At 48.3% G+C, this 22,659-nt stretch overlaps 1 protein-coding gene across 1 annotated transcript; it reads left to right on the top strand.

Moving 5' to 3' along the window:
• Positions 1 to 708: 708 nt before the first annotated feature.
• On the top strand, positions 709 to 18,779 carry LOC119526489 (Fc receptor-like protein 6). Its single transcript, XM_037825608.1, is given in 10 exon segments — positions 709 to 1,276; positions 7,383 to 7,403; positions 8,905 to 9,171; positions 9,685 to 9,969; positions 10,123 to 10,278; positions 10,281 to 10,403; positions 10,789 to 10,914; positions 14,885 to 14,956; positions 16,122 to 16,150; positions 16,227 to 18,779. Coding segments are annotated over 10 exon segments (1,236 nt in total). The 5' UTR covers positions 709 to 1,245; the 3' UTR covers positions 16,353 to 18,779.
• The last annotated feature ends 3,880 nt before the right edge of the window (positions 18,780 to 22,659 follow it).

Raw genomic sequence — 22,659 nt, 5'->3', positions numbered from 1 at the left:
CAGCAATAGCTAACCTTTATCAAGCTCTTCCTACTTACCAGGCACTGTTCTAAGCCTGAGATGTGCAATAAGATAATTGCTAACCACGTGTAGCTATTTATATTTAAATTAATTAAAATTGAATGCAATTTAAAATGCAATTCCTCTGTCTCACTAGGCACATTTCAAGTGCCCACTAGCTACATATGGCTGTTAGCTAGTGAACAGGACAGCCCAGGGAACGTTTCCATCATCACAGAAAGTTCTATTAGCACCGTCTAAGAGAGCCTCACATCTTTCTCTCATTTAAGCTTCGTGTCAGTCCTATGATATGGGTATAATTGTTTATTTGCTTTAGAGATAAGGACCCTGAGGCCCAGGTTAGGAGTCTTCCAAGACCCAGGCTGACATGGAGTTTGAGTAACTTGACCAAGGTCTCTCAGCAGATTAATATCCAGAGCCAGGATTCAAACGGGCAGTTGGCTCGAGGGCCCATGCTCTTTACTACTGCACCATCTGCCTCTATAGCCAGAGCTGCCCCCCAACCCTAGTGCCCCCCACCCCACCTCCAAGGAGTGGGACTGACTTTTCCCATACCCCAACAGCCAGTGCCCCTCATTGCTGCTCCCCTGCCAGTTAACCTGAAGAATGAGGGCCCCTGGGTCAAGGCTCTTCTGGATAAGAATCCCCACTCTATTATCCCCCACCCCTCCTCCTTTTACCCCACAATTCCTTAAAAGTATTAAAGTGGTTTATGTCTCTTGCTCTAACTCCTCCTCATCTCAGTTCAAGGTCAGCCTGGGTCCTAGAAGATTCCTAACCTGGGCAGCAGCCACCCTCCCCTAGGATCACCTCCATCCCCCAAGGAGATGGTGTGCTGTCAGCTTGGCCCCGAAAGCCAATTTTCATCAACACCTCAGAAGCTGTAGAGTGAGAAGTCAACTCAAGTTGCTGGAACCTAATGAAACCAGAAGCAGCCAGGGGCAGAGGTGTCAACTTTCGTGTGAGCAAAGCACCCCAGGAGTTCCGGAGAGGCAGACCACTTGCGGTGGCCCCAGCTCTCTCCTACCCCAGCAGCTGTCATGAAAGCTTTTCAAGTTCCTTCCCTACTTCCTCTATTTAGGCAATCAAGCAGTAATACCACCCAGTTCAGAGGAGTCACCCACCAACCCCTGATCCTGTGGCCTTGATACCCACCCCCAAGCTTCACCCCTGCTTTCAGGCTGATCTGTTTTTCCCTCTACAGTGCCAGGCCCTTCAGGCCCCATGCTGCTCTGGACCATTGTGCTGCTCTTTGGTAAGTCACCAAGCCTTACCCCTACCCCACCCTCAACCCCACCCCGTGGCACCAGGGACTGTAAGTTATTCCCAGGACACAAAGTTCAGGATCTCATCTTTCCCAGTCCAAGCAGGTTTCAGATGGAGCTTGAGTCAAGTGCGTGCACGTGGGCATGCTTAGGAGAGATGCTGGGGACACTGGGTGACTCTGGGTGTTTCCCAACACTAGGTCCTTGGTAGGGCATCTCTTCAGAGGCAGAAAATCAATGGAGGCAGAAAATCATATTCTGAGGCCTTCTTGCCTTCCAATGACATTTTACCTTGTAGAATCAGGTTAAGATAGCCATCAGGGTTTCCACAAAGGGAAAGGATGCAGGACGGAAGGAGGCTGCCAAGGCGTAGAGGGAAGATCAGGGAAATGGAGGGGGGGGGGTGGTTCTATGTATTTTCCTTGGTGATGAAAGGTGGGGTTTCACAGGGCAACATATATTTATGATGCTGCAAGCTTTTCTAAGAACCAGTCAATAGTGGTTGACTCTGACCTGAATTCTTACCTGGTCAAGAGGTTTATGCTGTGAGTATCCAAAGGCTTTATGAAATTGACCCTCTTCCACCTCTGTCTCCTCTCTGCTGCAGGAGGGTCAGGTCCGACTCGTCCTTGGGGCTGGTTTGGGAATTCAAATCCGTTCTCTCTGATCCATGTCTTTCTCTTCTCTGACGTACTTCTCCCAAGGCCAGTCACTCATGCAGACAACTGAAGGGGCTGGTCTAAGGGTCGAGGATTACAGGGGAGGGTCACTCAGCTCACCCAGACTTGGCTCAGTCTCAGCCAATATCACCTTGCTACATGCAAAAGAAACACGTTTGTGCATATATTTCAACACTTTCCTTTACACTTTCTAAGCCCCTACTTTTCATTTCAAACTTGGCCCCGGTAGTTTGCCTCCTCACTTGTTTGTTTGCTTTCATTGAAACAGAAGAGCAAACTGTTCCTAAATAAATAGGACCTCTTCCTGGACGGTTTGTGGGTCTTGGTCCCTTGTGAGGAAAACACATGTTGCACTCAGTGCTCTTCTTTCTGCTAACAGCACGGTGCTGCTCTGTATGATCTTCCAGGGCATTTGGGCAGGAGAAAAGATCTAAAGCTCACACCTAGGGCAGAGACAGGATTGCCTACTGCTTGGAAATACTCCAGATTAAAGGTCCCCAAGGGCAAATTGCCCTACCCAGTAAAAGGAAAGGCCTTGGACTTGACTGGATAAAGTCCGAGAGCTTCCCAGCCTGGAACCCAGGATCTGGCTGGGAGGGAGCAAAGGAAAAGACGAGGCAGGGAGTCAGTGGCTGGCTGATTGGTGAACAGATTAATGGACAACCCAGGCATGAACAGGTCAGACTTGAAGTTCAGGGGCCCCAGAAAAACCATCAAAGAGAGACCCCAGGGCTGGATGCACAGGAACAGAGTTGTCATGAGTGCAGAGCTGCTATTTCCTCTTGAATGTGGTCAGAAAGAGACAAACGAAAAAAAAAGAAGAAAGAAAAAAGTGTCAACTGCCTACCTTGTAATGAGCCCATTTTCTAATCTTCAGAGCCGTATAAGGCAGATGTCTGTCTCCCCATTAAACAGTTAAGAAAACCAAGGTTCATAATGGTGAAGAAACTTTCCTAGAATTCCCATGCAAACAAGAGCAAACCAGAGACACAAACCCAAGTCTGTTTGATGTGAAGCCCCATGCTTTTGTCATTCCACTTCTAATCTGAATGTAGGTAAATTCTAATCAAGTGAACCTGGAAAATGATAATTCGTTTAAAATGTCAGGCAGGCAGACTTCAATTAGTGATATGAATGAAGCAGGTCAGGTTAAGACCAGGGCAAGCCAGGCCAAAGGGTAAAGGTTGAAACTGATTGTGTTTTAAAACTTCAACTTCCATATGAGACCAAGGGAATAGATATCTATTTGGTACAGGTTCTAAATTTTCTAAATGGTACAACTCTACAGTCGATTTGTTCAAACATCACAATTGCATGGAACTTTGAATAGGAAGTGAGATACAGTAGGTTAGTATAGGCTGGAATGAAATAGTGACACATCCCAGAGTAATTTGGGCAGATAATAAAAAACATATTTACAGCCTCCCCCTCCCCAGCCCCGAGTATCTGGGGGAAGGTGCAGATGTGTTGGACATCCTCACCTGGACTGGTGTTGATGTTGTCACAAACACTGGGACTGGCGGTTTGATGTGCTGAGCCCTCGATCATGGGACTTGCCCTTATGAAGCTCATTACCACAAAGGAGAGTCTAAACTTGCATGTAATGGTGCCTAAGAGTCTCCCCCTGAGTACCTCTTTGTTGCTCAGATGTGGCCCTCTCTCTCTCTAACTGAGCCATCTCAACAGGTGAACTCACTGCCCTCCCCCCTACGTGGGACCCGACTCCCAGGGGTGTAAATCTCCCTGGCAATGCAGAATATGACTCCCGGGGATGAATGTGGACCTGGCATCGTGGGACTGAGAGTATCTTCTTGACCAAAATGGGGATGCAAAATGAGACGAAATAGTTTCAGTGACTGAGAGATTTCAAATGGAGTCGAGAGGTCACTCTGGTGGACATTCTTATACACTATATAGATAACACCTCTTAGGTTTTAATGTATTGGAATAGCTAGAAGTAAATACCTGAAACTACCAAACTCCAACCCAGCAGTCTGGACTCCTGAAGACAATTATATAATAATGTAGATTACAAGGGGTGACAGTGTGATTGTGAAGTCCTTGTGGATCACACCCCCTTTATCTAGTGTATGGATGAGTGGAGGAATGGGGATAAAAACTAAAGGACAAATGGGGTGGGATGGGGGGATGATTTGGGTGTTCTTTTTTCACTTTTATTTTTTATTCTTGTTCTGGTTCTTTCTGATGTAAGGAAAATGTTCAGAGAGAGATTGTGGTGCTGAACGCATAACTATGTTATCATACTGTGGACAGTGGATTGTATACCATGGACAATTGTATGGTGTGTGAATGTATTTCAATAAAACTGAATTCAATAAAAAAAAAAATGTCGGGCAGGGTGTTCGCAGACAATAATTTGTGGCTGTTACTACTTTTGGCCATTGGGGGTGCAGGAGGCTAGGGGTATTGCCATTAAACAGCCTGGTACACAGCTGTACACAAAAGACGTAAAGGTTAGGAGATGAGCCTTCATTTCTTCTGAACTGAACAAAGGCCAACTTCGCTCCAGATACTGGGCCCCGCCCCTCACACGCACACCTTGTGTCCATGACAAGTGTCGTAGGACCTCGGCTTCACCCTCTGAGCAACATGGTATCACAAACTGACAAAGCAGCCCTGTTCCACCAGGAGAGAGCTCAACTGTGAGACAGTTCACACTGAGCTGGAATCCGCCCCCCTGGTCCCTGTAATGTCCATATAGTAATCCCATTTCTGCCCTATGAAGTAACTCAGAATAAGTCTTTCCCTCTTTTAGGCTTACCCCACTACATATTTGGAGACCACTGTTGTGTCCCCATTCCGTCACATCTTCCCCAGATACATTTCTCCAAGTTCCTCAGCAACTCTAACGTGGAATGGTTTCTAGACACAGTCCATCATCCTGGTCTGCTTTGTCTCGTTGCACTTTGTCAGGGTGCAGGGAACTGGATCTTCTCTTCCTGTAGTGGCCTGACTAGTGCAGAGTTCAGTGTGGCTTCTGCCTCTATTGTTCTGGGCTCTATTAGGCAACTTGACTTGACAGCTCTTGGCTGCCTCATCACACCGTTGCCTCACCTTCACAGGTTCCCAGGTCCTACTTACAGGAGCTGCTGTGAGCCAGGTGTCTCCCAGTCTCTGTGTTCCCAGTTGATTGCTGTTTCGATTACAGAGAGTGGTTCTGCAAGCACAGTGCCAATGATTTGCAGTACCCTCGGCTGTGGGTCTTCGGGATTTGGGGACAGAGCTCATTTGAAGTCACTCTATGGTCTCTGGATGCCGTCTCTCTTGTTATAAACTTCAGTCCCCTCAACCTTGTTTGTTCAGCACTTTGTAACTAAAAGATCATCTTCTGGTAGGGGCCAGAGAGGGCATAACTACAGAGTAGGTTCTCAGTCACTCTGAGGTCAGCTGCTCCTTCTGCTTTCAATTATTGCAGTAACCACTTTTCCAGACAGTGGGGCAATATGATCTTCACAATTATCCTTTAAGGAAAAAAAATGACTACTATTATCATCATGCCCATTTTACAGATGGAGTGAGGAATCTGAGGACCTTTGAATTTAAACAACTTGTCCAAGATCACACAGAAAGAGGTGGATTCATGAATCCAGTCCAGGCCATCTGATCCCAAAACCTGCATCTTTCCACTACTCTAAGCCCTTAGGAAAAGATGAGGTGGAGGGAGGGAAACAGAAAGATGGTTAGAAAAAAAAAAAAAGGAGGGGGGTGACTCTGGGACTCTTATAGTTCTGCATATATCTGAGAACCTATGACTGAGCTGACCCTGAGCTGAGTAGAGAATTAGGCTAAAAAGACTCCGTTTCCAAAATAGTGTAAAGAGCAAAGATGACAGCATGTGCTGAACAGAACCAAACACCTTTGATGAGAGGGTTTTCACATACCCCTCCCAAGGCCGTTCTTGCATTTCTCAGTGTCCTGCAAAACACCAAACACCTAAGGCAACGTGTCAGCAATGAAGATGCCTATAAGATCGTGAGAATTGGCAGGGTTGACAGCTTTCAGTCCTACCATCATTCATGGTGTCACCTCTTGCCCCAAAGTCCCCACTGCTTCATAACTGACAGTGACCCTCAATTTAGGGTCTTCCATCCTTTGAGTTATTTACACCTGTCCAACCTCATCTGTCATCATTTTGTGTTTTGGTCTCTTCCTGGGCCACCTATTCTCACATACTTGTTCACTGAAAAGCATTAGTGCAGCGTATACAAGGTGCAAGCACGGGTGAGATGCATCTGGCTTGTTGGACGCTCTCTCATCGATCCACACTGCCTGTCCATATCCTGCCTCCTTTACTGACGACTCCTCCAAGGAAATCTCACCTTCTCAGTCTGATCACTTCCATATTCTAGTCCCCAGACCTCTGTGGACACCTTGGACCATAGGAATTGGGTCCTGCCTTTGCTTTCTGGGTTCTTCTGTAGGTGTAGAGGATACTGCCCTTAGCACATCAGTCTAGTTCTATGTCTGTTTTAGTTTCTTGGGCTGCTCAAGAAAATACCATGAAATGGGCCAGGTTAAACAATGGGAATTTATTCACTCACGGTTTTGAGGCTAAAACAAAGTCCAAATCAAGGCATCGTCAAGATGATGCTTTCATCCTGAAGACTGTGCCATTCTGGGGCTGGCTGCTAACAATTCTTGGTCCTTAGCTTGTCACATGGTGGTGTCTCCTGGTCTCTCTCTTCCAGGTTCTGTTGATGGTCAGCTTCTTGCTTCCTGTGGCTTTCTCTCTGTCTGAATTTCACTCAGCATATAAAGGACTCCAGTAACAGGATTGAGACCCATCCTGATTGAGTTGGGCCACACCTTAACTGAAGCAACCTCATCAAAAGTTCCTATTTATAATGGGTTCACACCCACAGGAATGAATTAAATATATCAACTTGTTTTTCTGGGGTACATACAGCTTCAAACTACCACAATGTCTTTCATTTTTTTTTGTTCCTTGCTCTGTAAGACTGGGCACAAAGGAAGCATTCGTGCATTTATTCAATGCTTACTGATCACGAGTCCTAGGAATAGGGAATATGGCAGACATCTCCTGCTCTCATGGAACTCACACTGAGGCAGAGAGAGACAGGTGATAACAAATAGGCAACTTAATGAACAATATAATTGTAAAGAGTAAGTGCTATGATGGTAACATAATAGGGTGTTGTGCTAATGACTGGGGAAAATATTTTCTATTAGGGTCCCAGGGAAGGCCTTCTGAGGGGGCAACATTTGAACCTGGGTGGGGCTGAGGATGCCAGGCAGTGAGTCTACCATAAACGCTGAGTGGTTGGGTGTTGGTTGAGTGAATGGATGTAAGCACCTGTTGCTAAGGCAACAGGCCTCCCTGTCAAAAAGTTCTTTCTGCTACTTAATCTAATCCTATCACTTTGTTCTCTTGCAGTTCCCTGCGGCAGGAAATCTGGTGAGTCTTTTTCAAGTCCCTTCAGTCTCCCAGTGTGTCTCTGGGCCAAAACCTAATGGATAGGGACAGAAAAGAGCCATTGGGTCCCTGGCAACATCTGCAGAGCAGCTCCAGACTGGGTCCTTCCTCAGGAGTCTTGCCCAGTGCCCAGGAAGAGGAGAAACCCAGGATTTCACTGGTCTAAAACTGAGGGTTCTCCTAGGATGACTCAAGTCTCAGCAAGGTGGCTCTGAGCCTCTGTCCTAGTCCCTTTTAAAAGTGACTTTGGCCTCTGTCTTCTCTTCTCGGTGTAGCTGTGGGTCTCCCCTTCCCTCCCTTTTATAGTCAAAGAAGCAGGCACCTTTGTCTGTAGGCCAGTCTTCTTTTCTTTAGCTACCCTTTATCTCCAACCCATTCTGTCCCACTGACCTCCATGGAGCTTTCTGTCAAACAGGAAAAAAAATCTGGTCTATACCTACCTTGACCTGCACAGACATGTTCTGTGATGCCCAGGGGGAGGGAGTTCAAACCAACAGGTAGCCCTGCTGGGAAGAGCACAGCTGGGGGCCAGGCTCAGCATTCAGTGACCCAGTGACCATCATTGCTTCCAGAGTAAGGGAAGTGGGTCTTAAGGATGCATGGAGATGCAGGAAGAGACCAGTCGTGTTCTTCATGTCCAGGGCAGGGGTGTGCTCAAGGATCCCTGTCTGCTGACTCCTCATTACCTTCAGTCCTGGCTCCTGAGGCTGGCTGTGACCATTGGTGTCTGGCTTGTCCTGAAGTTGCCCTGCAGATGATGCTGGAGTCCCCAGGAGCTCTCATCTTGTCCACATCATAGCAGAGGAAGCATATGAAGAGTGAGGACAGAGAGGACAGCCCCCCCCCCCACCATGACTCTGATGAAAGATGAAACTTTCTGCTGTTGGTAAAGACAGAAGCTGGGCCTTGGATGCCCTGCCAAGCAAGGAAGGAGGGAGCTCGCTCTGGCTATGGCACAGTCAACCCCGACTCCTATCTGATGGGAAAGGGTGAGGCTATAATCAGAGATGGAGGCTGCAGAAAGAGTCACAATGGGGCAGCCAGTGGGTAAGAAGCCAGTTTAGGGGAGTGGGAGTTGGATCAGGAGGGGTAAGGTAGGATAATGGATGGAATGAACCCAGCTGGAGCCAAACTTGGCAAGGATGGTTGAGGAAAGTCCAATATAAAAGGAGATAAGGAAAATGGGAAGGAAGAGGACCAGAGAGATGGCGTAGATAGAAGGGAGGATAGGAGGGAAGAAGAGTACAGGTAAGAAGGTAAGAGGGAGGAGAGAAGAAGGAAAAGACAGAGAAGGGGTAAAGGAAAGCGGAGACCCTGGCCCTGGGCTGGCATGTAGGGCTGGGGCCACTAACCAGGGACAGCTATGAAGGTGCCGCCAGGAGTCCACATCCCCAGCGGGAGGCCTTGGTCTGGGGCTCAGAGGGAGAGAAGTGGATCAATGGGACCTGCAGGAGCAGAGCTGACCCTTTTTTCTGTCTCACAGTTGGACTGTTCCTTGAAGTCTGGCCAAACCCTGTATTTGAAGGCGAAGAACTGAGGCTGCGATGCCAGGAAAGGAGGAACACAGCACTGTCCCAGGTGAAGTTCTACAAAGACAGAGAATTCCTTTATTTCTCTGAGACCAACCAGCCCCTGCTCATGAGGGCAGTAACAGTGAAAAGCAGTGGCCAATACAGCTGCACTGGGCAGGTGACGTACATCTACCAGCTGGGCACACACACCTCAGGGACTGCCAAGGTTCAAGTCCAGGGTGAGTCACCAGCTGGGAAGGGGGCTTGGTGGGGGGAGCAGGGTGCTGCCGGGGAGGTGTCTCTAGAGGTCAGCACCCTCAGGACAGGACCCCTCTGTTTGGCTGCTGCTGGTGTTGGGCCAATCCATGGGGCCCTGAGGGGTCCCCTGATGCTGTCCAAATGGGCCAAACCCCCTACCCACCTCCCCCCACAGGGTCTGTCAGGAGCCAGGGGAAGAAGAGAGAGATGCCCTGCGCGTGGCAGACCCTGAACCAGCCCTGTCACTAATTCCCCTGAGGCCCTGGGCCAGGCCTTCCCTCTCGTGCTCCTCTGGCTCTGTCCTTCTGGGGTTCCAGAGGTGCTCGGGCTATGTGGGAGTCGGTGCAAAGTTAGTGGGTGAGGGTAAGAGGACAGGTCCTGGGGGGTGACAGTGTCCCCTGTTTGGGGCCTGGTGGTGGCCTGGGATGTGCTGAAGCTCGGGCCTCAGCCTCTGGGGACTTGGTCATCTGAGCCCTGGGCCTGCCTCTCCCCAGAGCTCTTCCCACCTCCTCTGCTGAGTGCCGACCCCTCTCCTGAGCTCCGTGAGGGGAGCCTGGTGACGCTGCGATGGCAGACGGAGCTGCACCCCCAGAGGTCTTCATCCCGGCTCCTCTTCTCCTTCTACAAGGATGGCCACACCTTGCAGGACAGGGGCGTTCACCCTGAACTCGAGATCTCAGGAGCCAAGGAGGGAGACTCTGGGCTTTACTGGTGTGAGGTGGCCACTCAGGGTGTCCGGGTCCAGAAACAGAGCCCCAGGCTGGAGATCAGGGTGCAGGGTGAGTGGAGGGAGAGATGCTCCCCAGGGGTGTGACCTCAGGTAATGGATCCCCCGGGAGGGAGAGAGAGGTCCCTAAGGGAGGAGGGAACAGCATCCCCCAGCCCAGAGCCCGGCCGTCCAGCTGACCCTCCCAACCCGTGTGCCGCCCCAGCTCCTGTGTCCCGTCCTCTGCTCACCCTTCAACCCAGGGCCGCCAGCCTGGCTGTGGGGGACACAGTGGAGCTCCTCTGTGTGGCCCAGGGGGGCTCCCCTCCCATCCTGTACTGCTTCTACCTCAACGAGGAGCTCCTGGGCAACTGCTCAGCTCCCTTGGTGGAGCCGCCTCCCACTTCTTCAACGTGATTTCAGAGCAGGATGCCGGGAACTTCTCCTGTGAGGCCCAGAACAGTGTCTCCAGAGAGACGAGTGAGCCCAAGGAGCTCTCCGTAGGTGGTATGTCTTGTCCCCCAACCTTGCTCTGAGCCCCAGCAAGCAGGGGTGGTGGGGGTGGGGTCAGATCTTACTGCTCTTTGTATCTGTCATCATGCCCAGCACAAAGCTGGGGCCACACTAGGCAGCACTGCCTGAGAATGTGTCCTCTGAAACCTGCCAGGGAAACACAAGTCCACAGAGAGTGGGGGGGGTCATGGGGTCCCATGGTCATCATGGTTTCCCCCATTTGTGCTGGCATCCTCTGAGCCATCCCTCGTTCACACATACAAGGCTGCTCCAGGCCAGACGGTTTCCCCTACAGCCAGTCATTCTGTCTCTCCTGGGTCACTCTGGGATGCATTTCTGAATTTTGTCCTCAATGCTCGCAGTCACCCCTGTTCCCCAGGTCCTTGGGTCTCGTCCATTCCCACTTGTCCCAACTGGCTGGTTCCTTGGCTGCCTCTGAGCCTGCTTGGTGTGATGGTCATTGCTGCTGCATTTCTGGCTTATTTCAGACCCTGGAGAAAAGCAGGTGAGTAACTCCTTTTGACTTTCTTGGTTTCTGATTCCCTATCCCAGTCACTCCCTGGCCTTTGGGAAGCCTCAGGACCAGCTACCTTTTCCTGGGTATTGTAGGAGGAAGGATGTGTCTTCATGTGTCACACAAAGAGGCACATGAATGGATGCTTATCGCTTCCAAAACATACAGGCACCATCACACACACACGTGGACACACTATCTCACATGCTCACAGTCTCCCAGAGATGCACTCAGATGCACCACTGCAACTCAGGCACGAATAGAAGCACAAACGGAGGAATTCTTATGGCCATACATGATGGATCTTGGTGTCCTTCACATTTGAAAGATGATCTGTGGCTGTAAATATAACTGTGAAGAAAATCAAGGCCTGTTCTAATGGTGTCTCTCATTGAACTCAGCAAAGCTCTGGTCTGCTTAGTAGAGGAGGAAGAAGAAATGAGAACCACTCACTCATCTTGTACAGTGCTGCACCTTCTGTGGGTGTTCAATAGATGTTAACTGACAGGAAAGGAAACATGGAGGGCAGATCGTGCAATGGCCTGGGAGCTGGACAACTCCACTTTCAAGTCCCAACTCTGCTATTTACTAGTTCTATGAAAGTTCATTCTAAGGCTCACTAAATTATCTCCCTCACAAGATTATTATAAAGGGTTTAAGTTAATGAGCTAACACGTATCTAACACCTAACTTATTACATTGGCATGCAGGGGGCACTCAGTAAATTCTCATTCCAGTCCCCAGTGGGTCCTCCCAGGCTACCCTTTCCCCTGCTGTCCATTCTGCAGCAACTGTAATCAGATCATTGAAAATAAAAGCTTGGTTAAAAATCCAGATGTGGAGGGTTCCTTAGAGAGAAGAAGGTGAAAGCAATCAGACAAATGGCATTTCTAAGTGAGCTACTGATTTTGATACTCCAGACTCTTCTTCCTATGTTGGTCACAGTAAGTATTAATATGTGAATATTTTAATAAAAACTTGAACCCAATCTTAAGTCTAAAATCACTCATATATCCATAATTTTTTTCTTTTTTTTTTTAACAGACCAGTATTTTTTTTTAACAGACCAGTATTTGTATATCCAAAAATATGTTAGCTTTCAAAGTAGTCACCTTAAGTGACTACATGTTTATTCCAACTGTAACCCTAAGGCCATATTTAAGGGACTGGCTACCAGTTCCAAAACTATTTGGTGCCAGTTTTGTTCCTAGGACTTGAAATTAACATACCTCCACCCCACTTCCTCCCCAGGGAACATTCTTATTTTCCATTTGTCTAGTGATTGTTCTCTTATACCTTCAACATTAAGTGTACTTATTCAAGTCTGCAGCTCCCTCGGTTGCGGAACTTGTCACGAGTTTCCCAGGGGCCAGCCTGCTCATTGAGGAAGTCTCCCCAGTCATGCATTCAAAGCATTCCTTCCTGAGTGTCTGGAAGGGTCACCTTACAGCCCTAGATCAAGTTCCCTGCCTCATCAGGTACCCTAGTCAAGGCTTGGGCCAGCCTTAAACTTCCTCTCTCTTTCTTAATTTAGCAATCTTAGTCCATCCAACGTTCCATCCCCCCTTCCTTCTAGTCTTAAGTTTGGATTCTATGCAGGCTAGAGCTGCTTTGAGGTGTAACTGTATAGTAGAAGACAGATGGAGGCAGGACTAGGGCCAGATAGGGAAGTAGCTAGAATAGGGGACCATGAGCTAAAGATCTGTGGGCTCTACCATCCCTGCATCTGTAATAAAGCCTCATTTGACTGGCCCAACCTGACCTCATAACACGAGTGTTTCTATCCACTCACCTCTGGATCAGAGCACTGAAGGCAGAGCAACACAGCACAGCCCCCACCTCCCCAGCCCCGGCCAAGAGGTGGAAAAGCAGTCACTGGTGACAGATCTCCAGCAGGAAGATGCCTCTCACAGGGAACAAAAGAGCATCCCTCTCATGTAGAGATTCTACCCCACCTTGGAGCAGCTGGGCTTGATTTTATTAAGGGACCTGTCTCTTATGCAAATAGAACTCCTGGTGACAGTCCTGATATCTCAGAATCTCAGGGGCAGAAAGCTTGTTTAGAGTGTCCCTAGAAAACCACCTTCAGGCCCAATTCCATAGATACTCAAGAAAAACAGTTGGATGAACAGCTTTATTCTCCATGCTCAGCTCTGAAAGACTCTTAATCATTTCCCAGAATATATGCATTCCTCAACAATCAAAAATATGCCACAACTGAATATATTCAACAGACCGTGCTTCTGAAGCCAATTTTGAAAACATCTTGACCAAATGTGGTGTTGCTGGGAAAAGGAGAAGGCCATGCAAAAGGTCTATTGCCAAGCTCACCTAGATGTACAAGTTCTGTTCGTTTGTTTAAAAGTGTTTGCTTTGCGACCTTATTGTCACACCTCCCATAGAACAGAGTTCCATCGAATTCAGGGAGCCCTGACAAATAAGTGTTGGGAAATGCTTAATAATCAAAGCCTCTCTGAGTCTCTATAAATGCCCTCTTACCAGACGTGCCATTTCCACAGATTGATTCTGATGCTTTCTTGCTGGTAGAGTTAGTATTTCTTGGGTGCCAGACATGAACCAGGTATTCTAAAATCTACATGTGACCCAATTCCTGTCACAGAAACTAATGTTTAAAGTTTTGGAAGCACCTGCTATTACAGAGGCAGTATGCTATTGAAAAAAAAATTGGATGAAAATTCTCTCTATACTACTTACTGTGTGACCTTGGGGAAACCATCTCACTGAGCCTCACTTTAGCTCATTTTTAAATTAGAGATAATAGTATGAACCTTTGCAAGACTGTTGTAAAAAATATCAGACACCAAAGAATTAGGGAGGGAGGCTTTTTTGAGACCCAACTATGTGCCAATCTCTGGATTAGGCATTTTTGACATAAAGCAGACGTCATGTTTAAATTTTCTGGTCCAGCCTTTTGACACATAGTGTGTGGTCAGTGATTATTAGCTTTTCTTCCTTCTGAAAGGAGCTTGATTGGTAGGTCTGGGCCCTCTCCATGCTAGGGTGTGACCCATCCTTTCTGACCCTTCTTCCTCCCAGTTTGTGAGCCATCCCACCCTCTCTAGGGTATTTTTCAAAGGAAACATCCCATAAAAATCAACCATGCCCACACCTGTGAATGAACCCTTGTAAACAAACCAGGGCTCAGACCTCCAGCAGCCTCTACTGGCCATTCTTTCTCCCAGCCTCTTTGTCCCCACTGTCTGGTCTTCTCTCTGACAGATGCTCAGTGAACTGTGCCTTATATCTTCTAAGGCCCCTTCCATCCCGGAATCTGCCCCCAGTTCTAGGTAGAGAGCAGTGCCCCCTGTATACCAATGGGAAGGTCATCCCCACAGGACAGTAGTTTGTCCGTGAAGGTGAAGAAGGACCTCTAAAAGAGAGGAAGAGGAAAGAAGACCTCTTGAGTCCTGCGTCATTCAGAAAAGGGAAACGGTTGGCTTTGGGGGAAAGCCTGAGGAGTGACTGGTGTGGAGCTAGAAGTGGGAGAGGGAAGCCGAGAGGGAGCCGGGAAAGAAGGCAGAGTTTAGACCAAGATTTGGCAAACTAAGGCCCACAGGCCAAACCTGGCCCACCACCTGTTTTTGTAAATAAAGATTTACTGAAACATAGCCCACACTCGTTTTTTTACATATTGACCAAGGCTGCTTTCACACTTAGCAACTGCAGAGTTGAATAATTGCAGCAGAGACTGTATGTCCCACAAAGCCTAAAATATTCACTGTGTGGCTCTCTACAAAAAAAAGTTTGCCAACCTTGGGTTTAAATAGTGTAGGGTGGAGGAAGCTGCTAGAATCAGCTGAGGAGTCCAGACACTTTCTGCCAGTTATCACCATGATAGAGCCTCTGATTGGCTTTCCTCCTTAAGTGCCTTTAGGAGGTCCAAAAATCTTGAGGTGAGAAAGTCAGGTGGGTTCTATTTAAGCCTCATTCATTCTTTCAGAACATCACCAGAATGAGCAAGATGAAGGTGTTATCTATTCTGTGGTGTATATAACCCCAAAGAGGAGTGAAGGTGAGTGTTCTTGAGCCAAACTTGACATCTTTGCTAATATCAAGGGTAATTTCTGGGCCTTAGGGTGAAGGTATTATGACTCCACCACCACATTCACCACCACCACCACCACCAGTACTACCACATTCACCACCAATACCTAGGGTTTCTGCCCCTTCCCATAAAGGGCAGTAGGGGAAGTGAACAGCCAGAGGGTCTCTTGGATTCAAGGGTGGTATCCCCAGGACCTGCTAGGTTACTGCCCAAAGCACTGCCAGGGGGCAGTTGGAAAGCACATCTGATGCAGTTCCCTCCTAAGAAGAGTTACAATGAGGCCTTAAACATAAGAAAGAGAGAAAAAGGAACCAGTCTCAGAATGTAGGGTTTTCATTGGCAAAATAAGGAAATGTGACTCTTTTAATTCTAAAAGGGCATCCAAGGGGAAGACATGATTTGGGGAGATGGGGGGGATCTGCTCTGCACTCATCCCTGCTCTAAGCAGTCTTCCCCTGATGTGTTGTTAGAGAGATTTGAAGACCAAAGTAAAGAGAGTTCATTATAGTCCTAGACACAGAGGAAAGGGGATACTGGAAAGTTTATCATTGGGAGAATGTTTCACAGTTTGCAAAGATTAAATATTTGCCTTTGGTTATACTTCTTACGGAAGTGACTGTAGGGAGTTATTAACCTTTCTGAGCGTTGGTTTTCTCTTTCCAATATGAGAAGGAATCAATAATTCCTACTTTACAGGATTGATGCACGATTAGACATATGCAATCCTTACACCTAAAAGACTGCCCGGCATAAAGTAGGTGTCAAATATAGTAGGAGTTATTTTTAAAGTCTCTTTTACACTTTTTGTCTCCCTTGCTTTGCACTATGATCCTTGTGAGGTAGTTATTCTTACCACCACCATCCCTTTTTCGGCTGAGGAAGGAGAGATCCAGAGGCGAAGGGATGGGTAGAAGGTCACACAGCAGGTGTGTGGTCAAACTGAGACTGGAACTCAGGTCTCCTGTTTCCCAGGCCCATCAGTTTCCAGACTGAGGGTGACACATCCTGGGAAGCAAAAGAAGCCTGGGCTGGGTCCAGGCTCTCTAGAGAAAGACAGACGTCCAGGAGGAGGTGGGAAGGAGATACGCTGATGAGCACAAAATACGAACCTGACTGCTTCCTTCCCCCACAGCCAGGCTTGAGTTAACCTCTGGGGAAAAGGTGAGTGTGGCTCCCTGCTCTTTTCTCACCATCTGTTTCACTTCTGCTCCCTCGTCCTGATCCGACTCTCCCACAGGACATTTCTGCCATCTATGCTGAAGTGAGATACTCACAGCTCCATGAGGTTATAGCCAAGGAGCCGAATATAAGAAGCAGGACCCACAAAGATCCACTTGGTGACTATGAGGAGGTCTCCTACTAGTAATGGTGCCCCCCACCCAAGCACACACCTATCCCTGGCCTCCAGTGCTCCCAGAAAGCCAGTGAGGACCCCCAGGCCCTTCTGTGTGTCTTCTAGGCCCTAAGCCCAGCAAAGGGGGAGCCCCTAAGCCCTCTGTCCTGGTCAGGGTCATGAAGAGACTCAAGGTGCATCAGAGAGCTAGGTGCCCCTCTTAGCAGAAGACCAGGTGATGGGATAAGAAGAGGATACACATACACATTCACGCACACATACACACTTAGGCTCAAGCAGTGACCCTGGACACAAGCCACAGATGTTTCCACACCAGTGGGAAGGGTGGCATTCCTCCTCTGTATGTATAAGTGCCCCTATTATAGCCCTTCTGTCCCTTTGAATGTGCTTGGCTTGACCCTGAAAGGAGAGAGCATAAAATCTGTATTCTGGAGACTGGACCCTGAGCAGCTCCTGTTCTGCATTTTCTACTTTCAAGCCCCTGCTGAGGCTCATGAGTGACCACAGAGCCGAGGAGTATCTCAGAGGCTCAACACAACCAAGGATCAGCAGGGAAACGGCCTGACCCAGACTGTATCATGGAAATCTGGACACCAGAGCCAGAGCCCCACAGGCACTGGGAACTCCACCTTCACATGCAACGCATTTTCTGCCTGAGCCCTTCCAGTTTATCAAAGAAGGAACTGATGCTTGCCCCAAAGTCTCCATCTGTGAAGTGTAAGAAACTCAGTTACCCCTTGCTTGTTTAAAAAGGTACATGGTTGTAGGATGTATTTCTGTTAATAGAGGTATGTCAATTTGTTTTATACTGTTCATCAATATCAGTGACTTGTGGTGCCCAATAGCTTGATTTGGTTCCTTCAAAGAATCCATATTCCTTTGTGCCTGACTGCGGTAACAAAGGATTTGTTACGCTCGCTCCTGTGAGGTCCTGGCTCTGGAATCACAGAGCCTGAGGTCAGAGTGACAGAGGTTTAACTTCACTAGACCCCAACCACCTCTCCAATGAAGAAGGTCAATGTTATCTGAAACCTCCTAAGCTGCGGAGCTGCAAACATCTAGGATCTCGCTCCTTAAAAATGTGGTTCCGGACCAGCAGCACTGACGTCACCTGGTGCCTATTAGAAATGCAGACTCTCACCTGGTGCCTATTAGAAATTCAGACTCTCTCTGGGACCTAACTACAGAGCAGCTGAATCAGAATCTGCATTTCAGTAGGATCTCCAGGTGGTTTGTATACCCGTTAAAGTTTAAGAAGCTCTGGTCTACCTATGAGATACACTCCTTGTGGAAGTACATCCATCCTCTCGCCTTTGGGAGCTTAATTGCCTGTAGTTCTGGTCTGGATGATGACAGTGAATTAGGCACTGATAAGTGGATAAGGCAGCGGAGAAACAGCTAGCATTTTTTCTCACTTCTATTCCCTTCTCCTTCTCTCCCTTCATCCCAGCCCCTCTTCATCACCTCTGTTACTCCCCTCTCTTCCTCATCCTCCCCACCCATCCTTCTTAGTCTAGCATAGAGTGGGCTTGGATTTTCAAAATGAACCATTACTAAGAAAACAAAAGAAAAAGAAAATCCCAAAAAAGAACACAGAGAAAGAAGAGCTTGCAGAGGAGACCCACGCTCTATAGCACAGACTCTCACTGGTTTGCCTGACAACACACCCAGCCCAAAAGCCCCCTTTCCAATCCTTGGTTATTGGAGCAGGAACCTGCTTCTCTTCCTAGAGGATAGTGATGGGCAGGGGCAGATGGGCCACCTCCATGGGATTGTGGAATTTCACAGTTCTCCAGGGCCAGACCCTGAGGAAGTACACACTGGGGAAGGCTGGAGGGTTGCTCCCCCACACCTCCCTTGCTATGCTGTCTCCAGCCATCCCCAGCTCTGTTCGCCTCTGGACTGCCCTTCAGCAGCCTCCACACGTTCTCAAGGCTCCTGAGCTGAGAAAAGTTATTTTTCTCTCCAAGGAAGAACTAAATGCAAACACTCAACCAGCAGGGGTGAGCTGGCTCTTCCTCCTCTAGGGAGCTGGCCCTATGGGGTCACATCACCTACAGGGTAGTGGAGAGAGGAAATTGCTCTGCAGCTGGGTTGTGGGTGAGGAGGCAGTCCTAGAGCAGCACCTTTAGGGAAGAGGAAGAAAACGGCAGCTGGGAGCCTCGTGGCTGCCCTCTAGTGGCCCTCTTGGGTAGTCAAGGACTCGTGCACCGACCTACACTGTCGTCTGATCCATTGACTGGACGGCTTCATTGTAAGATATGATTAGAGATCCAGTCCTTGTCTTGAATATGGTCAAACAATTTAAATACAAACAACAAAAATGGAGCATGTCCAGTCATAAAAAAGAATGTTCTGATACATGTTACAACCTGGATGAGCCTTAAGTCACCATGTGGAGTGAAATAAGCCAGACACAAAAAGACGACTATTATAGGATCAGGTTACCAGGGGATGGGGATGGGGGGAGGGGAAGAGGAAGTTACAGCTTAATGAGTGCAGAGTTTCTGCTTGAAAAAGGGATGACCGATGTTGGTGAATATAATTAATACCACCAAATTGTACACTTGAAAGGGTCAAAATGGGAAATTTTGATTTGTAGATATGTTACTACAATAAAAAGGTTTTTTAAAAACCTAAAAATTTTTTTTTAAATTTTAAAAAAAGAACATGTCCCTTCCCTGAAGCAGGCAGGTCACACCATTGGGATTTCTTTCAATTCCAGGTTTGTTCATTTAGATTTGGCCAGAAAATGGGATCTTCTAGGTTCTCATTCAAATGAGACTCATTAAACATCTCTGTGTCCTTCACCTTGGTATTGTCTATGGATGACAGTAACCACAGACACAGTACAAGATGCAAGAGATCTCAGACTTTTCCATCCAGTTACTGGGATATTGTGTGTCCTTCACACATGTTCATTTTGCCTTTGGCACCACCAGGAGAAGCTGAGGTTGGCAGAACCTGGAACTGTCAGCACGTCTGCTGCTTCAGCTTCCATTGCTTCTCCATGCCTTTCTCAAAGGGATCCTTCTCTCAAGTTCTTTAAAAGAACACTCCAGGTCGTACCTGTTTCCAGAATTCTTTCCCAGGTGCGGTACAGACCAGCAGTGATTGTTCTTTTTATCATCACTGTCATCATGATCACTGTCATCATTGGCGTGAGTTCCTGACCGCAAGGAGTTTACACATAGTATACATTCACCCTCTATATATTCACTGTCTACAAATGTTTGTTTAAAGCCTTCGTGTGCACAAGGTAGGAATCCAGCAAATGTTTGATAAATAAGTGAATGAATGAGTTTTCCAGTTTCTTCTTCTCTATCTCAATAAAGCACAGTCAGTTTTGTTTATTTTTTTTTAAACAGCCTTCCTTCACAGCTCTGGGAAGGTGTCAAAAGCAGACCCCACTTAAACGGCAAATCCATCCTACCTAGTCTCCTATGGGCTATTTCATCCTGCTTCCTCTTCCTCCTCTCTCTTCCACCTCTAGGTTATTAAATATTCCACTCCCTCTTCTTACTTCCCAGAGGGCTGGAGCTAGGGCTAAGGGCCCTAGTCGCAAACCTTAAGGAAGCACTTACTGTCAGTGTCATGCAAGTGCAACTCCTGTGAGGTACAGAGCCTCCCAAGAACATGCACAGATGCTCAGGCTCTTCTGAGCTCACTCAGCTAATAAGCAGCACTCTCCTTCCAGGGTCTTCTGTCTCAAAACCCAGTCTTCCTGTCACATCAAGGCACAGCTGCCCGTGCTGGCTGACTGTGGAGTAGGGTACATGAGCTCTCACAGCCCAGGGCAGCCTTTGGCTCTGGCCAGTGCCTGATGGGATTATGTTAGCAGACAGATCATGTGGGCATCTACTCTCTGGGACCAGGTAGGGGAAGGCAGGCACAGAGACAGGGCTTGCCTGGGTTCTGCCTGCCCCTCTCAGCTCACCATCCTCTTGAAGCAGGGCCCAGAAGGCCTGCTTACCTCCCAGTAACAGCCCTGCCCTCCTCTCAAAGTGCCCAAAATGCCTGCTTAATGCCCCTCCGTCCTGTCTGGCTGTTCTTCCTCTACCTCCTTTCCTGACTCCTTCCCCTTCTCTCTCACTTTCTTGGGCACCTGGTCTTTTCCTCTTTTTCCAAACCCCTGCTGGGGGAAACACGGCCCCATTCGGCCCTTAGGCCAGTCCAAATAGCGAGTCCAAGTGTGAGTGGCCGGGGACTGGGGCACACACATTTCACATCCCACCGGGACTGCGGGCAACGCTGAATCTCTGCACCAAGCTGCTCAGGGTTAACGGTCGAGTGCAGGCAGCTTGTGGGACCACAGTTAACACCTGCTCCCCATCCCCCTGCCCCACGAGGAAGATGGGCTAATGGCGGGGTGCAGGCTGTTCAGCCTGGCCTGGCAGATGGGTTAGGAAACCAGCCTTGGCAGCAGACTCAAGGCTTCCCAGAAAGGCCCCGGGAGGCGGGGCAGCAGCCCCGGCTGCCAGCTGCTCTCTTAATTAAGGAATGCGGGAGTGGCCCCTTTGAACTCACCAGCTAATTTACTCCAGTGCTCTCCCCCCCCCTCCCCCGTGGCTGGGTAATTAATGTGGTGTGAACCAGTGATTAGCAGAGGTGGGGGAAAGCCTGCCGCAGACTTAACCCTTCCCTGTACCTGCGCCTCAAGCACAGCCTTCTTCAGCCCATCTTTCTTCCCTTGTCCCAAGGACCCACCAGGAAGTTTTTCCCTTTGGGGAGGCAGGACATTTTGTTGGTCCTCTCCTGACTTCCTCCTTCCCCTTCCCCCAAACTCCCCTCAAGTAAAGGGCTTCCTGGGGAAGAAGATTGCAACTCATTTCCTGCTTGGATGGATCACTATGGGCAACCAGTAGTGCTGAGAAGGATTGAATATCCACTGTTGCCTCCAAAGGAATTCGGAATCTGGCGCCATGCTGGCCCCGCTCCTGCATCCCAGGGCTCTCACACTCCGCAGACCTGACACTTCTGAAGCCTTCAATCAATTCAACAGAATATTGGAGGGCATTGCTCATAAAAACCTGTCTTTAGGGATGCACAGGGTGCAGAAACGAGGGGGACCTGCCCTCCTGGAGCCCCAGTCTGGAGGGAGAAGATAGAAAAGGGTGCATCTCACACCTCAGACACACCTTTACCTGGCCATTTAGTAGGAATGGTTACTAATATTTGAGGGCTTACCATGTGCCAGACACCATTCTAATGCCTTACGTGTGTTCACTTGGCTTGAATTCTTAACATCCATGCTAATCTGTTTGTATACTTTAAAGCTCTCCTCAAATATCACCCCCTGCACTGAGCCCTCCCCATGCTTCCCAGCCTCCCAGATTGGGCCAGGCATCTTCCCTCTGGTTCCCACAGCACCCCTTACACACTGCTGGCATTGCTCTCTCCACATTGATTATAATTATTGGGTTATGTATCCTTCTTCTCCAATAACTACAAACTCCTTGAGGGCAGGTGCCATGCCTTTCATCTCAGTGACCCAGCACCTGGCATATAAGTAGATGCTCAATAAATGTCTGGTGAGTGAATGATGGAATTAACAGTGGCATCATAAATGATCTGCCTCCTTTGACTTCTCTATCCCATAGCCTGGCAGTTCTGCCAGGACTCCTCTGCTCCTGTCCCTTTAGCTCTAGATAGTTCCTTCCTAGTTCTGAGTCTTCCCGCGTTTCCCAAGACCATCACAAAAGCTGCTAAGCAGGATTCCTAGCCTCCAGGTTCTTTCTGACCTGCCCTGTACGCTGTTCTCCCACTAAGTTACTCCCAGATCAAAACGGGCAACAGCTCCCTCCCTCCTGCAGTGCTTCTCTGAGTGAGCCCTCAGTCCACCAGTTTCAGTGTCACCTGGAGTGCTTGTTAAAACCACAGATTTCTGGGCCCCCACCCAGACCTACTGAACCAGAATCCCTAGGGTAAAGCCTTAGAATCCAAATATTTAACAAGGTCAAGAGCCACTGGCCTCCAGAATAAAGCCTCTTAATACAGGCATGCCTTGTTTTATTGCACTTTGCTTTATTGTGTGTTGCAGATATTGCATTTTTTGCAAATTGAAGGTTTGTGGCAATCCTGCCTCTGTTGGTGCCATTTCCCCAACAGCATGTGCTCACTTTGTGTCTCTGTGTCACATTTTGGTAATTCTCTCAATATTATAAACTTTCTCACTATTATTGTATCTGTTATGGTGGTCTGTGAGCAGTGATCTTTGATGTAACTATTGTATTTGTTTTGGGGTCCCACGAGCCATGCCCATATAAAATGGCAAACTTAATAAATGTTGTGTGTTCTGACAGCTCCACCAACTGCC

This window comes from Choloepus didactylus, chromosome 2 (assembly GCF_015220235.1).
Source record: "Choloepus didactylus isolate mChoDid1 chromosome 2, mChoDid1.pri, whole genome shotgun sequence".
In the NCBI taxonomy this organism is placed as follows: Eukaryota; Metazoa; Chordata; class Mammalia; order Pilosa; family Megalonychidae; genus Choloepus; species Choloepus didactylus.
This window is presented reverse-complemented; position numbering and strand designations above follow the sequence as displayed.